The following is a 20,655-nucleotide window of genomic DNA, read 5'->3' as shown; positions in this document are numbered from 1 at the left end:
TTATACTTTTTGAAGAATTTAAATTCTAAATACTCATTTACGATCAAATAAACTTAAAAAAGTCAATTTGCTTTTGATTACTTGAATCTATATGCTTATATCAAAGCTTATTACGAATTTCACAAAAATATATACAGGGCCACTTTATTTATCTAAATTTTGATTATCTGAATAGTATCAGTTTGTACTATTATTTATTTACGTAACTATAAAAATATTGAAACAAATAAGGAAGATTTAAAAAAAAGTACAAAATAATTTAAATGGAACGAATATCAAAGAAGTAGGAAGTAAATACTGGAAAAAGATGATTGGGAAGATAAAAACCAAAAACCTCGGAGGCTAATTACCTCATTTCAATGTCCTACTGTAAGATTAATCCTTCAACTAACATCTAAAACCCCCAATCCTGGGATTATTACATGACATGATTTATAGCTAAAACAACTTTTTATCCTTATTCTGATATTTCTCTTTTTCCGACAATTCAGTTTACGTGAAGACCAAATGAAAAAGCGGGATTTTAAGCCCAACGAAAGCCTTTTATTTTATTCAGTTAATATATCGCGCCACTGACAGGTTATTTATTGGTTTATCTGTAATATCACGCCTCACTAACCGTCACCTACATATTCATTGGAAAAATTTCTCGGATCAAATTTACCACAGTTATAGGAAATTGTATTAATTAAATATGCTAATAGGTAAAAATTGATAAATGACATCGTTAATCTCTTTTGATAGTGTTGATGCACAATAGAAAAATATTTTTCACTGGAAAAATTCCCCTCGTTTCGTCTAATATAATAAATTTTATCACAAAACAAAACGAATATAAAAAAAAACGTAAAATCCGCGAATCAAATGTTCAAATGTATGCAGGACAATGCCCGTCCGCCACTATAGTTTGGCCAGCGCGAGCTTTCAACGGGATTAACTCAAAAGAAAAGTTCTGGTTAAGAAATTTCAAAGATTTCTTCTGTATAATCATTGTAAAGCTTTGTTTTGACCGCTTGGGTCGATGTTTTTGCTCACGAGTGTATTCTATTTTCTAATTGATGAAATACGTTTCAAAATGAGCATTTTCATATTCTCACGCGCGTTTCAAATAAGACATTTTAATCAAGACAGAAATAAAAGGATTCTCGTGTTTCTAACGGGATTATCACGAAATAGATTTGAAATTATAATTTTCAGGATGTCAAAATATGGATATATACTAGATACAAATATGATATTTTATCACGTTATTATTATTATCTTTGTGAGCCAGTCACAAACAAAGAGATGAAATGGTTTTGAAGTAATTTGAAAACCATACACAAGGCGCTATTGAATAACAAGGTTTTTACGTACAAAAACGTCTGTAGTTCGTCAATAAATATCTAATGCAGGTTAAATACTATAATTTATTTATAACTATCGCATAATCTATGGAAACTGATAGAATATTGATAATTAATAACCAAAATCACGTCAAAATTCAATCATAATGCATTATGTTGATAAGAAGTTTATGTACAAACTATAATTGTGACATTCTGTAAATTTCTATCTTGAGTTTGAAAGTTTTTTAGGATGGGGTGAATTTATCTTATTTATTTACTCATTTTATTTATACACCAACACTAAATACAATAAATTGTACATTATCTACAAAACTATGCACTAAAATTTACCACTTATATAATTATTAACAAACTAATTTATTTAAAAACACCGTTTACTTTTTATAGAATTCTAGAATATAAACAAACAAAAAGCTCATTTTATACTAGTCAAAAAGAGGTCACAGAAGATGTAAACAGCTTATAAAAACAATACAAAGACTTGTCGCTTTGTGATTTGGATTTTGTACCCGGTGCGTCCACCAAATTTTAGATTCTATTAACATAATCCAACAAAAACCGGCTTCGCGGTCTATATTAGTGGACGAGTTCGTAACATTACAAAAAACTACATCAAATATTCACCATAACATCTACCTGTGAAATGATTTGAAGCTGCAAGCGTTCGAAAATTAGTTATTCATGTAACAAGTGTGTAAAATAGCCTTTTTTTCGACGAATATGATTATTGTTAAACACATGAGTCAATGAAAGACCTTTACATACGAATTGCATACAATATTTTTCCTACTACTATTTTTTTGTAGTAACACAAGAATGATTAGCATATTGTGATAAAATGGACCTTTAGAAATACGAAAATATGAAAAAAATTATCGTAATACGTGAGATTTTGATGTTTATTGAATCAGATTTATTAAAAAAATAATTTCACGTTTGTATTGACAATATATACAGTTTACATCTAATAAACTAATCTAATAACTTTAAATATCGATTATTTCTACTTTTTCACTTTATGAGGGGTTTCACTTTCTATTTTTGAAAACCATCACCTAACCTAACCTAACCATCCCAAATTTTCGGGAAAAAATGTCAGATGGGAATGAATTTTGAATGATATTCGAGCCCCAAAGGATTCGTAGGCTTCTAGAAGTTCATCAAGTAACTGTTGGTAATTTGGATCCATATTGTTGCCCAAAAATCCCCTCACTACACTAACAAATGCCTTCGACGCTCTAAGTACCTTTCTGGTGAGCTTTTTTGCAAAATTGTCATCGTCCAGCAATTTTCTTATTTGTAGCCGAAAGCCTTCTCTGAGGTATTTGAATCCATCACCTTCTTTATCCATAGTGTTTACAAGTTTTCCATCAATCCAAGTTTAATGCGAAGTTCCTTCATTAGACCATCAATACCCGTACACCCACTCAACGAATTTTCCATACTGTAGAATGCAGAAGCAAGACTGTTGCTTTGATAACCCCAGATGACGTGCTAAATCATTCAACTCACTTTGAGCGATCAAATAGGATCGATGCATTGTTCTTGGGAGCTTCCAGATGATATGTTGTCTCCAGTATCTTCTAAAACAATATTTTGCCGATCTAAAGGCCCAATCGGTACTGGTAAATCTTCGTTATGGAGAACAGGTCGTATAGCAAATTTGGAAACTCGATCTTGTGCTTTCCTTTCTTAGAATAACCTTCAGGCTTTGTTAGACAAAAATAGCAGTCGTCAAAATGGTTAGTAGGTTCCAGCCTTACCATTGGAATTGCAAAAAGCGTGTTTTTTTTTCTTCCCATTCATCCACTGCACCAATGATACGCTGCAACTAATACAGCGCGCGTGGGGGGCCCACTGCTAGTCTTGGTCTCCAATTAAACTACCAAAATATTTGAAATAGACTTTTCACATTTTCGGAAAATGCCCTGGCTTGCGATTTTACCATAAATTCTCCACAAACATAGCAAAATTTGTCAGGAGAAGTTTTGAAATTGGCGGTGCGTTTGATTCGACATTTTCATCTTTATAATTCAACGGAATACTAATTTTTAATTTTATTATTATGAATAGTACAGTTCAGGTCATAAAATTTACCGTTTTTAATCATCCCTTTATAAATCTACCTACCTGATAATGTAAACAGGGATTATTTAGCTATTGAAAAGTGGTACGTGTTAGGGCTTAATAAAGACATTGTTTACGTGACTATTTTCTTGTTAAGTAAAACTAGCTTTTACCTTCGGCTTTGCTCCCATCGAATCCATTAAATAAGTATCAGAAATCATTATAATAGAAAAGAACGAACTATGTAGCTATATTAGAACCTGAGATATAGATCTTTGAATGTAGAAAAATTGCCAAAAACCTACAAAAATCCATAACTCCACATTTAATGTCCGCGCCTAGCTCATCTCCATCTCAACCGATTTAAGTGTTCAAAAACTCAAAAGAACGAAAATGTTTCAGCGAGTGTTTTTAAACCAAAAAGAAATCTGTAGTTATATTAGAACCTGAGATTTAGATCTTTGAATGTAGAAAAATTGCCAAAAACCTACAAAAATCCATAACTCCACATTGAATGTCCGCGCCTAGCTCCTCTCCAACTCAACCGATTTAAGTGTTCAAAAACTCAAAAGAACGAAGGTGTTCCAGCGAGTGTTTTTAAACCAAAAAGAAATCTGTAGTTATATTAGAACCTGAGATTTAGATCTTTGAATGTAGAAAAATTGCCAAAAACCTACAAAAATCCATAACTCCACATTGAATGTCCGCGCCTAGCTCCTCTCCAACTCAACCGATTTAAGTGTTCAAAAACTCAAAAGAACGAAGGTGTTCCAGCGAGTGTTTTTAAACCAAAAAGAAATCTGTAGTTATATTAGAACCTGAGATTTAGATCTTTGAATGTAGAAAAATTGCCAAAAACCTACAAAAATCCATAACTCCACATTGAATGTCCGCGCCTAGCTCATCTCCATCTCAACCGATTTAAGTGTTCAAAAACTCAAAAGAACGAAGGTGTTCCAGCGAGTGTTTTTAAACCAAAAAGAAATCTGTAGTTATATTAGAACCTGAGATTTAGATCTTTGAATGTAGAAAAATTGCCAAAAACCTACAAAAATCCATAACTCCACATTGAATGTCCGCGCCTAGCTCATCTCCATCTCAACCGATTTAAGTGTTCAAAAACTCAAAAGAACGAAGGTGTTCCAGCGAGTGTTTTTAAACCAAAAAGAAATCTGTAGTTATATTAGAACCTGAGATTTAGATCTTTGAATGTAGAAAAATTGCCAAAAACCTACAAAAATCCATAACTCCACATTGAATGTCCGCGCCTAGCTCATCTCCATCTCAACCGATTTAAGTGTTCAAAAACTCAAAAGAACGAAGGTGTTCCAGCGAGTGTTTTTAAACCAAAAAGAAATCTGTAGTTATATTAGAACCTGAGATTTAGATCTTTGAATGTAGAAAAATTGCCAAAAACCTACAAAAATCCATAACTCCACATTGAATGTCCGCGCCTAGCTCATCTCCATCTCAACCGATTTAAGTGTTCAAAAACTCAAAAGAACGAAGGTGTTCCAGCGAGTGTTTTTAAACCAAAAAGAAATCTGTAGTTATATTAGAACCTGAGATTTAGATCTTTGAATGTAGAAAAATTGCCAAAAACCTACAAAAATCCATAACTCCACATTGAATGTCCGCGCCTAGCTCATCTCCATCTCAACCGATTTAAGTGTTCAAAAACTCAAAAGAACGAAGGTGTTCCAGCGAGTGTTTTTAAACCAAAAAGAAATCTGTAGTTATATTAGAACCTGAGATTTAGATCTTTGAATGTAGAAAAATTGCCAAAAACCTACAAAAATCCATAACTCCACATTGAATGTCCGCGCCTAGCTCATCTCCATCTCAACCGATTTAAGTGTTCAAAAACTCAAAAGAACGAAGGTGTTCCAGCGAGTGTTTTTAAACCAAAAAGAAATCTGTAGTTATATTAGAACCTGAGATTTAGATCTTTGAATGTAGAAAAATTGCCAAAAACCTACAAAAATCCATAACTCCACATTGAATGTCCGCGCCTAGCTCATCTCCATCTCAACCGATTTAAGTGTTCAAAAACTCAAAAGAACGAAGGTGTTCCAGCGAGTGTTTTTAAACCAAAAAGAAATCTGTAGTTATATTAGAACCTGAGATTTAGATCTTTGAATGTAGAAAAATTGCCAAAAACCTACAAAAATCCATAACTCCACATTGAATGTCCGCGCCTAGCTCATCTCCATCTCAACCGATTTAAGTGTTCAAAAACTCAAAAGAACGAAGGTGTTCCAGCGAGTGTTTTTAAACCAAAAAGAAATCTGTAGTTATATTAGAACCTGAGATTTAGATCTTTGAATGTAGAAAAATTGCCAAAAACCTACAAAAATCCATAACTCCACATTGAATGTCCGCACCTAGCTCATCTTCATCTCAACCGATTTAAGTGTTCAAAAACTCAAAAGAACGAAGGTGTTCCAGCGAGTGTTTTTAAACCAAAAAGAAATCTGTAGTTATATTAGAACCTGAGATTTAGATCTTTGAATGTAGAAAAATTGCCAAAAACCTACAAAAATCCATAACTCCACATTGAATGTCCGCGCCTAGCTCATCTCCATCTCAACCGATTTAAGTGTTCAAAAACTCAAAAGAACGAAGGTGTTCCAGCGAGTGTTTTTAAACCAAAAAGAAATCTGTAGTTATATTAGAACCTGAGATTTAGATCTTTGAATGTAGAAAAATTGCCAAAAACCTACAAAAATCCATAACTCCACATTGAATGTCCGCGCCTAGCTCCTCTCCATCTCAACCGATTTAAGTGTTCAAAAACTCAAAAGAAAGAAGGTGTTTCAGCGAGTGTTCTTAAATCAAAACGAACTCTGTAGCTATATTAGAACCTGAGATATAGATCTTTGAATGTAGAAAAATTGCCAAAAACCTACAAAAATCCATAACTCCACATTGAATGTCCGCGCCTAGCTCCTCTCCATCTCAACCGATTTAAGTGTTCAAAAACTCAAAAGAAAGAAGGTGTTTCAGCGAGTGTTCTTAAATCAAAACGAACTCTGTAGCTATATTAGAACCTGAGATATAGATCTTTGAATGTAGAAAAATTGCCAAAAACCTACAAAAATCCATAACTCCACATTGAATGTCCGCGCCTAGCTCCTCTCCATCTCAACCGATTTAAGTGTTCAAAAACTCAAAAGAAAGAAGGTGTTTCAGCGAGTGTTCTTAAATCAAAACGAACTCTGTAGCTATATTAGAACCTGAGATATAGATCTTTGAATGTAGAAAAATTGCCAAAAACCTACAAAAATCCATAACTCCACATTGAATGTCCGCACCTAGCTCATCTTCATCTCAACCGATTTAAGTGTTCAAAAACTCAAAAGAACGAAGGTGTTCCAGCGAGTGTTTTTAAACCAAAAAGAAATCTGTAGTTATATTAGAACCTGAGATGTAGATCTTTGAATGTAGAAAAATTGCCAACAACCTACAAAAATCCATAACTCCACATTGAATGTCCGCGCCTAGCTCCTCAACAACTCAACCGATTCAAGTGTTCAAAAACTCAAAAGAAAGAAGGTGTTTCAGCGAGTGTTTTTAAATCAAAACGAACTCTGTAGTTATATTAGAACCTGAGATATAGATCTTTGAATGTAGAAAAATTGCCAAAAACCTACAAAAATCCATAACTCCACATTGAATGTCCGCCCCTAGCTTCTCTCGAACTCAACCGATTTAAGTGTTCAAAAACTCAAAAGAACGAAAGTGTTTCAGCGAGTGTTCTTAAACCAAAACGAAGTCTCTATCTTGAATAGAACCTGAGATATTGAGAATAGAACGTGTGTATGTGAAAAACTTTCATAAGTAATGAATAGGTGGAAATCGCATTTGAGTATAACTTGAGAATGGTGAAAATTAGATGAAATCCGATGGTTGATGGCTGATCTGTGCATCAATACCTTTCATTGAAAAAAAAATTAAGCAAATCGGTTGGGTAGAACGCGTGAACGGACTCGGAATAGAAATTATCAATTTTTTCAATATATAAGATTTGGCTATTTTCACTCATTCATGAATAATTCTATTCGAATATCTCCAGAGGTACGAATACTCTCGGAAAACGAATGAAACTGGTCGATTTCCATGGGAGTTTCTTATTTACATGTAATAAAGTATGTGGGTAATTTACAATAACGAGCAAAGGCTTGCAACGTAAACAAAATGTAAATTGTAGTAAACATAAAATTCAGAAAGTTTTCCAATAACAATAATATTGAGATCATCACAGATCTTATTGTGGCAAAAAAATTTCGCTTTTGTCTATTTGGAGATACTTTATTATTCCAGATATGGCGATCCCGAATCCGAAACCGATTCAGAACAACATACAAGAAGGAGACGACGCTTCATTGCGATCCCTTAGTTCCGAAGATGTTTCACAAGCTCCTCGAGGATACTGCTGTGCTAAAAGTATTAACCCCGCTGACGGAAGAGGCAGGAAACTACATCTTTTACAAATGTTAGTACTGCCCTTCATCCCGATTTTAGCTTTAATAATTCAAACGTCAATTCTTTTACATGATATGATGGTCGCGAGAAACGAAGTCATGGAAATCAATAATCAGGTAAGTTGATGATACCAAATGTTAATTTGTTAATCTGAAAATATTAAACTTAGATTACAAGGGAGCCGAAACAAATAAGATAAACTCTCCAGAAGATTTCCACGATTCTATTTGTTTATTAGGATATTAAACGTTATTAAAAAGTGGTTTTTGAAACGTTTCTTCTTTCTAATTTAATTCAATAACGAATAAATCACAAACTAAAACTTCTTGTTTTTTCCTAAATTCCTGGACAAGGACGTCCTTCAGTTTTAACTCGTTTTTTGTAATTAAACTCATTAAGAAATCGGTCATTGACAAGTGTCGAGCTCTACAGCCTTTTTACGAGAAGTCCGAAATGTAAATAGCTCTGATAGATCAAAAAGAATGCTGGTCTACACAGCAGGCACTTTTGCTAACCAGACAGCATCGTGTTGCTAGACTAAGAGTTGCAAGGCAGAATTCAGAAGATTGGTGCCAAATTTTATTTACTGATGAGACAATAATCAATCTAAGAGGTCCAGATGGTCCAGATTGTATTGATGACCGCACAGAATTAGTGTCTCTTCCTAGACCCGCCCTTAACGCAGCAATATACATAACTGACTTTCTTGAAAATCACGTCGTTCCGTTTGGGCCGTTTATCGGTGATGATTTTAGTTTAATGGATGATAATGCTGGACCACACGTTGCGGCAGATGTTCTGAATTACCTAAACGATGTAGGAATTCATACCCTGGACTGGCCACCAAGAAGTCCTGATATGAATCCCATCGAGCATGTCTGGGAGATTTGAAAACGCCGCATTCGTCGTCGAAATCCATCTCCTCGATATTGAAAGCATGTCCAGGAGATTGTTAACAACAAATACAAATATACATAACTGACTTTCTTGAAAATCACGTCGTTCCGTTTGGGCCGTTTATCGGTGATGATTTTAGTTTAATGGATGATAATGCTGGACCACACGTTGCGGCAGATGTTCTGAATTACCTAAACGATGTAGGAATTCATACCCTGGACTGGCCACCAAGAAGTCATGATATGAATCCCATCGAGCATGTCTGGGAGATTTGAAAACGCCGCATTCGTCGTCGAAATCCATCTCCTCGATATTGAAAGCATGTCCAGGAGATTGTTAACAACAAATACAAATATACATAACTGACTTTCTTGAAAATCACGTCGTTCCTTTTGCGCCGTTTATTGGTGATGATTTTAGTTTAATGGATGATAATGCTGGACCACACGTTGCGGCAGATGTTCTGAATTACCTAAACGATGTAGGAATTCATACCCTGGACTGGCCACCAAGAAGTCCTGATATGAATCCCATCGAGCATGTCTGGGAGATTTGAAAACGCCGCATTCGTCGTCGAAATCCATCTCCTCGATATTGAAAGCATGTCCAGGAGATTGTTAACAACAAATACAAATATACATAACTGACTTTCTTGAAAATCACGTCGTTCCGTTTGGGCCGTTTATTGGTGATGATTTTAGTTTAATGGATGATAATGCTGGACCACACGTTGCGGCAGATGTTCTGAATTACCTAAACGAAGTAGGAATTCATACCCTGGACTGGCCACCAAGAAGTCCTGATATGAATCCCATCGAGCATGTCTGGGAGATTTGAAAACGCCGCATTCGTCGTCGAAATCCACTCCTCGATATTGAAAGCATGTCCAGGAAATTGTTAACAACAAATACACACTATTAGCGATTTATTTGTTGCGTCAAATTGATTGAAAAGAAGTTAAACAATAACAATATTAATTTAAATTTATTAAACAAAAAAATGTTTTCAGAAATCGGGGTGGTGCGTTATTTTTGACCACTAGTGTATTTGGTTTAAGAAGATCTATTTGTAACGGAAAGTTTTATTAATTTTCAAAGGAAAATGTTTTGTTTTAGATAGTCATTGGGTCCAAATCCAAATCACCAGTGCTCTCTCTGCATTTTGTACAATTAAACATCTTTCAGGCTCTAGAATATTCAATTTATTATAAATTTGGCAACAATCTACTTCAAACTTAACTATTTTCACAGCAAACGCTCAATCACCAAAATTTTTTTCAACCGAACACATTCCGGTTCGCTTCGAGCTTCGCGAGCCTGAGCCCATAACCTATAATAACAGTAAAACCCACGTTTCGGTTTCTAAACATAAACTAACTTTTATTATCTTCATTGTAAATGAATAAAGGGATAAAACAGCCCCTAGCAAGAAGAAAGAAAAGCAACGATGTGTCGCTGCTCAGAAACTCTTAGGTTTTGCTTTTTTAAAATGTAAAACATTGAGGTTATGTTATGTAATAATTAAGTTTTCGTTGATGGTTTTTTTATTGAAAGGATATTTACTGAAACTTTTATTTTGGAAATCAGAAAACAGAACAATAGAAATGGAAAAAACTATTTCTTGAACACAATCCAATTGATTGATCAATTGGTAAATATAAACCGTTGTCTTAACCTTCGCTTTCTACCCACACCAATACTATAATCGGAGAAACTGGAAAAGGATTATTTTATGACCTACATCTAAGAAAATCAGGATAAATCGATTTTTTATATATATACATAAATAAATTCAAAATTAGTGTAGGTAATATATAGGTCAAACATCATAAAAAATCGATTTTCTTTATCGTTTTCAAAATTGATTATCACATAGATAAATCAAAATTTTTTTGAAATTTTCATCAATTCTATAATACTTTTGAGTAGATTTTTTGTTTTGTGTCAATTAGAATCAATTAGAATAATGACTTGAGGGTTAAAAAAATTGATAATTAGATTATAAACGAAATTTGGTAACTTACTAGAATTGAATCACTTTTCACAAGTAAGTTTGTTTTTTCTTCCTTTATTTCAGCTACTATTAATTTTAAATACATAAAATATAAATAAAAATTTACATTTTGATAAGAATTGACACGATCAACACATAGGCGTGACATAAAAAAAATAGTTAAAGTTAAAATTAACTTTATGAAGATAATTTTTATAATCCTATAATAACTAGTTTTTTTTTCATATTTGACGACGTGTATTTGATATTTGCAGTTCAACTAACATCTATTGAGTCATCTGAAAACAAAGATAAGCTTCTAACAGTTCCAAGATTCAGGATAGAAACACATTTTGTGCCCCCTTTTCGTAAATCCATATAAAAATTTTAAAAATAATTAGAGCACAAAAAAATCACTTTAGTCAACGGCAAGTTTTTTAGTTTATGCAGGTAATCAGTAGATGACGTGAAAATAATGCTGTGACACAAAAAAAAATTCTCATACCACCCTTCGTTTCTGAGTTATAGGCCTTCAAAGTTTCTTATATTAGAATATAATTTTCTAAATTATTAATTCACAAACATAATGATATAAAATGGATGATTACGTATGTTCATTTAGTGTGTTTGACGGAAAAAATAACTACTTCAATATCTGAAGGCCAGGGGCGGCTCTTGCCCAATGGTTAACAATTCGTAACTTTTACAGGGACAACCTGTACAATCTAAGGATAACAAAACTGAATTTTTCATTTGATTTTTCAAAGGTACTCGATAAAATTTATGGTTAAAAATATATTTGTAGATTTTTAGATAGTTTTAAGTGTCATATAGAGACGTTCTAAAAAAATTGTAATTAATTCAAATTTTATGATAACGACTAGGGATTATTCAAAATAACAGTGAGAGAAAATTTTATCATAATCTTCCGATTCTTCTAATACATTTTTTGATATTTCCACCCCTACAAATATTATTATAATTGAAAATTAATATTTCTTAAAATAATTAAATCTAATATATAAAATTCTGGTGTCGAAACGGCTTAACCGATTCTCACGAAATTTTGTGTGCATATCGGGTAGGTCTGGGAATCGAACAACATCTATTTTTCATCCCCCTAAACGTTAAGGCTAGTCCACCCCTAAATTTTTTAATTTATTTCTTAGATAAAATTTTTATTTTAATTTTGTCATAACTTAGAATGAAACAATTCACATTATTCTCAATTTGTCACCCTTCTGCGATCAACCCCTATTTTTCCATCGCGATTTTTTCATTTTATAATTATAAGTATCATTTTATTCTAATATAACCATTAAATTCCAGTGCAATAATTATTTATTCACAATTTATTTATAACTGAAAAGACATTTTTTACTTTCATGTGAATAAACACCTCCCGCTAACAATGTCCATTATCGTACCTGTACATATTGTACTTAACACTTTTTGAAAATAATTTTTTATTTAGTTTTAGTTTTATTATTGTGAAAAGTAAGTTAATTAATAAACAAACCAATATAAAGTCACTGTTTTTCACGAATAAGTATCTTAACAATTCCAGCAAGATCTAAAGGGACCAATTTGAGTCGTCGATCAATCAAATGTAGAGTCATGCAAGATATGAGAGGCAGGTGATGAACGGAATCAACAGAGACGATTAGAACGAAGAGATTCAAAGTAAACAGACGTAGAGGAATTGATCAACAACACCAATAAGTTCCTGGAGCAGTTACATCAGATTTGTTTCTTTCTCGATCGATATCATTAAATAACCTCTAAAACTCCAGATTGATTTCGACTTTTCAATTGTTGAGAAACCTTATGAAACTGAAGATCGCGTCCAACGTATAAATTTATATTACTTAGAAGAGACAATATTATTCTATTTGCCTTTATTGTAATTGTTTGGGAAGCCGTATAATCGAACAATATATTTTAGTAGAGACAAGTCAACTTAATTACAAAGAATAAATTATCCAAACCGACTTTTGTAAGGGCACCAATAATAGTGAATTAGGGGTGACACGCCTTGTGCAAATATCCACTACGTTACATTGTCGTTCGCACCTTTTCAACAATTATACGGGGTATCATCGAATAATACTTATTTGTTTTTATTTTTTTTTATAAACTATTTATAGTTATAAATTACACATTTCTTGTTTTTATAATCTTATATTGGCCATCACCTTCGGTGTAGGTAACTAGACGTTCACGAGGTCCCAGAAGTACCTCGCCTGACCTAGAGATGGAGGTAGTTGCTTGAAAAATATCACCGTATTAGATGGTACATAATCTATACAGCGTATGTTCAAAATTTGAGGATGCAGCGTTGGTTGGTATTTGTTTAGCAAACATCAACGTGGAAAAAATTGCAGTGGTCAACCAAATGAGAAGACGACTCCAGAAAATCCATAAACCGGTACTGGATGAGTGTGCGAGCTAGCAGACATAGTAGGCATTTTAAAAAATGCGGTATTAACTAAAAATTTGGACATGGAAAGCTATGTGCGCGATATGGGTGTCGAATGAAACAAAAACAGCGTCCCGAAGATGTTTCCATCGAATTTTTGGCAGAAAATTTGATCCATTACCTCTAACTCGATAAAAAGAACAAAAAGAGCCGGCTCCAAAGAAGACAAAGACCGTTCCATCTGCAGGCAAGATCATGGCATCGATTTTTTGGGATGCGCGTGGGATAATTTTGATTGACTATCTTTAAAAAGTAAAAAACTATCCACGGAGAGTATTATGCAACGTTTGAGCGAAGAAATCAAGCAAAAATGTCCGCATTTGGCTAAGATGAAAGTGTTCTTTCATCATCCCACACATCCATTATTACAATGGCCAAAATTAATGAATTAAAGTTTGAATTGCTACGTCATGCACCCTATTCGCCAGATTTAGTCCTATCGCATTATTTTCTATGCCCAGACTTGAAATAATGGATCGCTAGTCAAAGATTTTCCAACAATGAATAAGTGATGTCGGAAGTTACTGGATATTTTGAGGAGCTTGACGATTCTTATAAAAAAGATACCGAACTTATTAAAAAGGTGTATGGAGCTAAAATAAATATATTTTGTGTGTTGTTTGTGGGACCAGGTACTTCTGGGACCATCCTCGTATCTATAAAAACACTTCCAATCAAGAAGTTGTGTGTTAGACGTTCCAATGTTGCCAAATGCACACTTGATTTTTTCGTGTGAAATTTACGAGCGAATTGAACTTATCAGTGAAGAAATAATTGGAAATTATGAGTACTAACTTTCCAAGGACTTTTCCGTAAAGATCTTCCAACGTCAAATGACATAATAGTAAATATTATAATCTCAACATTAGAAACGGGTCCGTTAAATTAAAGCGTTAAAGAATTCTTGAGAATTCTCAATCAACGATTTAACCAATCCATATTCCATCGTTTTCAATTTTTTAAATAGAAAATAAACATACAATTTCAATCGTAATTTAGGGAAACAGTTATTTGTTAATACTATGAAGGTTGTTTGAAAAATTTTCGACCTGATAAAGAAACAACAACGATTCAAACATCCAAAATAACTGCCTTTCTCTATCGATGAGCAAATGCAAGTCCAAGACCGCTTCGTAAGAATTAATTTGGAACATTATTGGGTCCTGCTGTTTGATCTTGGTCTTGCACAAGTCTTGCACAACTCGGTCTTGGTCTTGGTCTTGGTCTTGGTCTTGGTCTTGGTCTTGGTCTTGGTCTTGGTCGTGGTCTTGGTCGTGGTCTTGGTCTTGGTCTTGGTCTTGGTCTTGGTCTTGGTCTTGGTCTTGGTCTTGGTCTTGGTCTTGGTCTTGGTCTTGGTCTTGGTCTTGGTCTTGGTCTTGGTCTTGGTCTTGGTCTTGGTCTTGGTCTTGGTCTTGGTTTTGGTCTTGGTCTTGGTCTTGGTCTTGGTCTTGGTCTTGGTTTTGGTCTTGGTCTTGGTCTTGGTCTTGGTCTTGGTCTTGGTCTTGGTCTTGGTCTTGATCTTGGTCTTGGTCTTGGTCTTGGTCTTGGTCTTGGTCGTGGTCGTGGTCGTGGTCTTGGTCTTGCTCTTGCTCTTGCTCTTGCTCTTGCTCTTGCTCTTGCTCTTGCTCTTGCTCTTGCTCTTGCTCTTGTTCTTGGTCTTGGTCTTGGTCTTGGTCTTGGTCTTGCTCTTGCTCTTGTTCTTGGTCTTGCTCTTGCTCTTGTTCTTGCTCTTGCTCTTGCTCTTGCTCTTGCTCTTGGTTTTGGCCTTGGTCTTGGTCTTGGTCTTGCTCTTGCTCTTACATTTTTTGTAAGACCAAGACCCAGACCGCAAGACCAAGACCAGTCTGTCTCATCGCTAACTTTCTCATATATCTTACAATATGTATTAGCTTATGGCTCAATGAAATAAAGTGGAAATACAATATTAATCCAAGTTCTTTCTGTATTTCTTCAGGTTACTATAGCAACTGAATTAGGAAAAGTGGTGACGAGATTACAATTGGAACGTTCTGAAGTTGCTTTTTACGTATACACAAATGGTTCATTATTACGGTAAGTGGAAAAATTTGTCGGAAATTTGTGAAAAAATAAAATTTAAAAATGATGATTTGTCATATAGACATTCCCCTCTCTTTTTTATTTATAATTATATTGTTGTAGCTATGTCAAAGCCTTTTTCTAAATCATCAAATATGTTTTTATATCCCTATAACAGCTCCTACAGAATTTTAACCTGCAATCGAAGGTGCAAAAAAAACGTATCTATAGATTTGAATAACATGGTAGTGAGCTCCGCGGGAACGCCATTTTTAGTAGCGACGCCACTAGAAATTCATATTTTTTTTTCGTAATACTCATTGAATCGAAAATTTGAGGATGAAATACACAAAGAAGCTGCTGTCAAGTGACAAGACGTAACGACTTTTTAATGTGTAGGACGCCATCTCTCCGCCATTTTTAGTAGCGATGTTACTAGAAATTCAAATTTTATTTTCGTCATACTAAATTAACGGTGTGAGACGCCATCTTTCCTTTATTATTTAAACAAGATGGTGCTTTGAAATAATCCCAAAAAACTCACGCAGTCAATTCCTGTTAAATAAATATCATTCTAAACATAGTCGTATTCATATTATTATTTTTGCTAGTAGAATAGGTTAACTTCATTAATAGTTTACGCAACGTGATTTAGGTTATGTTAGGTTAGGTTTATATTATTATATTATAATTGATAGTCTAAATACTCTAAATTACAGTAGACTAACATATCACACGTTTTTTTATATATATTTTAGAACGAATCTATCGAAACGTTTCGAATTAACGGATGATGCTCTAAGAAATATGAGTAGCTGGCCACCAGTGTCTCTAACATTCGAAGGGCATACAATACCTTACATGGACAAAGAAAGTTTTCAAAGGAATCTAACACATTTCAGGTGATTTTTAGTATTAATCGAAGTATAAATGAAATAGATTGTTTTCTGTTATTCTTGTTGTTACTGCTTCGTGTTCATTTTGTGTTATATTTGAATTACGCGCCAAACACTTCCCCATAGATAGAAAGAGCGAAATGTAAACGAAACTACTATTGGAAGAGAGAGAAAGAGCATCAGTTTTGTTATTGCTGTCATTTGTCGTTCACAGCACTGTAAACTTGGACGTCATGACTATTCAATCATAATAGAGTTGACAGAGATAGAAAATATTGTCTATCAGTAGTTCGGACCTACTAGAACAAGCTCCCTCTATATTTAATATTAAATCTATGGTTCATACCGGAGATATAAATAGATAGGAATCGGAAATTTAACTAAAAAGATATTTAATTACGAAACAGTAGTTGTCTTGTCTTGGGCTTTATCGTAATAATTTAATTTACAGAGAAAACATTTTGAATTCCGAAGATAGTTCAATAAAAGATGTTGTTAGTTGGTATACGTCGCTTAATGCAGCTCTTCTTGAACATTTAACACAGCAAATTAAAGAAAATGACAACAGTGGAGTATGGAGGTAATATTTGTCTTGTCATTTTACAAAGTCAATCTTCAAAATTCATTTTAAGCCAATTTTATATTTATACACAAGGTTTTCCTTATTCACTTAATTTATTGATGCACTATACATTAAACTATGCACTAAACACTAAATTATTCACTAACTCAATACTAAGCACTTATATAATTTATGTAAACACACCGTTTACTTTTCTATTTCGATGCGTTCGAGATGACATTTAGATACTTTACATTTTTAGATATTTATTAGCATTCAAAAATTTACTAAAAAGTATAGAAAGCACAGGAATATCGATGGTTTACGGCGTAAATTATTTCGGACAGGGATATCTACAGAAACAGAATTACATAAATTATATAACCCACGATGCTATTGCAAAAGATTTGCTCAATACCTCGTTAAATTACGTGTCCCAAATGAAACAGGAATATCAAGAATCTACTATAATTATGAGAAATTATGGTGATATCAAAAGAAAGTAAGTTAATATTAAGTTAACGTTAGATGTCGCTTGTTTAGATATGATTCAGCTGTCACTTTTTGTTGCCTTAATCACAGATTGACAATCGGTTGATTGCAGACGAACCGACCCCAACCGTACGATTTTTCTGTAACTAATATGTGGGAAAAAACATTTGGAAAGTTGAAACATGTCTGCCCAACATGTGGGTAGTCACAAATCGATCCCAGGCGCAACTGGAACTTCATAAACATTCGGGTGGGCGAGCGCGAGAGAAATTCCGTTTCGTGCTTCTTCACGGGAGGTTCCGGAAGGTCTCTGATCCTAGATAAGATAAGCCACTATTTGCCCAGACTTGGTGGGGTGATAACAATGTCCGTCGCTTGGTTTGCAAGCCTGGACCAGGCCTGGTTGCTTAGATAAACCCAAGACTGGTCTGCAACCCTGGGCCAGGTTGTTTGCTAGAAGGACCGGGGCTAAGTTACCCAGATATCAACCAGGCTTGGAGGCTTGGGCCATTATTGGTTTGCCAAGGCCGGTTCTAGTCCAAGCTAAGCCCCGTCGTTCAAGTCTGGGGGCTCCTACATGGGCTAATCGGGTCGGAGGCTCGTGCTTTCTTTGTAGAGGACGTCTTGGCTATTCTCGCTGTTGAAGGATCGTTGGAATAGACTCCAAAATTATAGCAGATTGCAGGTTTCGAAGGTCAAAGTCTATAAACGAAACCACGGTGGTTGATACATCACAGAGTTACTAATCGTTGGTTCTAAACGCGTCTTAGAAAGAGTATCTCACTAAAGTTTCTTCTACAGCTCCACGGTTTGGAATTGTCTAAATTCCTCGAATTCTTCGCTCATTGATCAAAATTAAAATCATTTCCCCTCTTTCTGGAATACCAATGATTGAACGGGGATTAGAAAATAAAAAAGAAAATAATGAAACGTGCTTTTTACTTAACAAACTATTTCCGCTTGAAAAAAATTTTGGCATGTCTCAATCGCTTAGAAAACTAAATTTTCTTATGTTCTAATAAGGTTTCCAAAAGAGCTTTTCTTGTCATTTTAGAACCGATATAATTCTCAGGAATATCAACACGACAAAAAATTATTCGGAAGCTTTGGAATATTTCGATATGATGGCCACGTATACCGATCAATTGCGGAAAATTCAAAGATCCTTAAGAGTCCTTATACAGTAAGTATAAGTATTTTAAAATGTCGGGGAACTAAAGTAGTTAGAGCTGACAACACTGCATGTTTTAATACCGGCATCCTTAAGCATTAAGCTCTGACTGCAGTTGAGGAGCTGGTGTAACAAAGTAAATAAACGATTTGCTAGCTAAAAATGAATTCTTTAATGAAGATTCGTGATTTGCACCAAAGAATTCGATTTCTCACCCCAAAGATTCCTACTAAACTACCATTTATAAACAAAATTCCAAAGGGAGCTTCTTCTATTAGCCATGGGCTATGAGGGACACGGAAAATTCCCTTGAGTATTGCATTCTTTCTGCGGTTTCCTGTAAATCAGTTCATCAACCAAATGGTCGACTACAAGAAATAATACAACCACATCTACATACCACCCACATACACTTTCCATGAACCATTTGGTTCGTTTATCCGTTTTTCCATCTTATTTATAGTCTTTTCAAAATTTATCCCAACTTCAATAGTTAATAATAAATTAAACCCTGACCAAATAGTTGGGAAGGAATTTACGTAATAATAACAAATATTCCTTAGGGATTATGTCGACGAGAATATTCAAAGTTCCGCCAACACTGAAGCAGTCGGTATAGCAGTTTTAGTCCTAGTACTATCCGTATCGCCCGTTATAATTTGGTTGGTGAAAAACGCAGTGGCTACTATACAGGTTTGTAATTTGTTAATATATTTTGATATTTTCTTAACGAATCGATTAGTTATATGCTGCCAATCTTGCTAAAAAAGCAAAGGAATTGAAAAGGGAGAAAAAGAAGAGCGACTTGTTGCTATTTCAGATGTTACCGCCAAGTGTGGCAACTCAATTGAAACAAACAAGACAGGTAGGGTTAAATAATAAAATAACAGAATCAATTTTGTGAATCTACAAGATATCAGAATGCATCCGTTTGAATAAATTTATTTCCTCGCGCTCGTTAAATAGTTTTGCTAACGTCTTCTTCTTTTTTATAACGATCTAGTGAAATGTACAATCGTTTCAGGTACCTGCCGAGTATTACGCTTCTGTAACCGTTTATTTTAGCGATATTGTCGGGTTTACAGAAATAGCTGCTGTTAGTACACCTTTAGAAGTAAGTATTGATATTATTGGACGTTTCTAAGACTTAAAACTTCATTACACTAATTAGAACACTACAAACACTGTAATGACCAACAATGCACTGAGATATCACTTCTTTACCTTTCGGACTACATTACTCTATAGTGAGCTCCTACATTGGAATATTGTAGAAACTTCTGTTTCTATTTCCGTTTAGAAACATCTGGAACAATAGTTCAATGTCGGTTACACTATAATAGATGCCGTTAGTTGGCGTGCGGCTGTTCACCCGTCACAATGTTTTGAGATTTACGAAGAGTTGTGGAAAGTTGAAAAAAAACTTTCGAGAAGTTAAATTATTGGTCGAAAGATGTCGAAAAATTATTCAATTATCAACAACTGGCTCAAACATCTAGTAAAAATAAAAAATGAACTTGATAAAAATAGATAGATATCGAACTGAATTTTTGACGGAGATCCAATGAATTATGACAATAAATACGAGTTATTATTAATATATACATAATTTTCCATTAAAATTAGTTTGAAAAATGATATAGGGCAGTAGTATAGGCCAGTATGATGGAAGGAACTCGAAGAAATAAATATATGACAGAGCTATGGAGAATTGGGTAAAACTCACGGTTACAGTTGACTTATATGAATAAAAATGGAAAGATCTAAGCTCAAATCAAAATTAGAGACCACAAGCATTAAAGAAAGAGAAAAACTAGTATGAGTTAGAGGCAGGATATTGAATATTTGACAGGAATACATTGATTTAATGAGTGTATCAACATGACATTTTGCATTTTCTACCCATATTGTACACTTGGAAAAATCGATTCCTAATGAAATTTTTCTTTTTGTTTAGGTGGTAACATTTCTTAATAAAATTTATAAGCAATTTGATGCTAGAATTGAATGTTACGATGTTTATAAAGTGGAAACTATCGGTGATTCTTATATGGTTGCTTCGGGATTGCCAGTTAAAAATGGTAGGTCTTAAATTAGATCCTTTCGACATAAAGTTCAATTTCTCAAAATCGAACAGAAATGCTCTAACCTAAACTAGATCCTTGTAAATCATTATTCTCTTTCTCAAACTCATATTAAATGCTCTAACTTGAACCAAATCCTTTTGA

General features: G+C 34.1%; 1 protein-coding gene across 2 annotated transcripts in view; it reads left to right on the top strand.

Moving 5' to 3' along the window:
* LOC130450286 (receptor-type guanylate cyclase gcy-8) overlaps positions 1-20,655 on the top strand; it is a 40,925-nt gene that overhangs the window by 11,354 nt on the left and 8,916 nt on the right. Inside the window, exons 2-11 of one of the 2 annotated variants that reach the window (XM_056788612.1) lie at positions 7,740-8,017; positions 15,224-15,321; positions 16,065-16,208; positions 16,654-16,782; positions 17,027-17,266; positions 18,311-18,439; positions 18,991-19,120; positions 19,170-19,292; positions 19,452-19,541; positions 20,385-20,508. In XM_056788612.1, coding sequence (XP_056644590.1) covers positions 7,742-8,017; positions 15,224-15,321; positions 16,065-16,208; positions 16,654-16,782; positions 17,027-17,266; positions 18,311-18,439; positions 18,991-19,120; positions 19,170-19,292; positions 19,452-19,541; positions 20,385-20,508 — 1,483 coding nt within the window. In that variant the 5' untranslated portion in view covers positions 7,740-7,741. Of the gene's footprint in view, positions 1-7,739; positions 8,018-15,223; positions 15,322-16,064; positions 16,209-16,653; positions 16,783-17,026; positions 17,267-18,310; positions 18,440-18,990; positions 19,121-19,169; positions 19,293-19,451; positions 19,542-20,384; positions 20,513-20,655 lie in introns of both variants that reach the window. The other variant, XM_056788611.1, reaches the window with a different exon arrangement.

The sequence above is a fragment of the Diorhabda sublineata genome, chromosome 11 (genome assembly GCF_026230105.1).
Source record: "Diorhabda sublineata isolate icDioSubl1.1 chromosome 11, icDioSubl1.1, whole genome shotgun sequence".
NCBI lineage: Eukaryota > Metazoa > Arthropoda > Insecta > Coleoptera > Chrysomelidae > Diorhabda > Diorhabda sublineata.
Note: the sequence above shows the minus strand (reverse complement) of the source record. Positions and strands in the feature narration are given on the sequence as shown.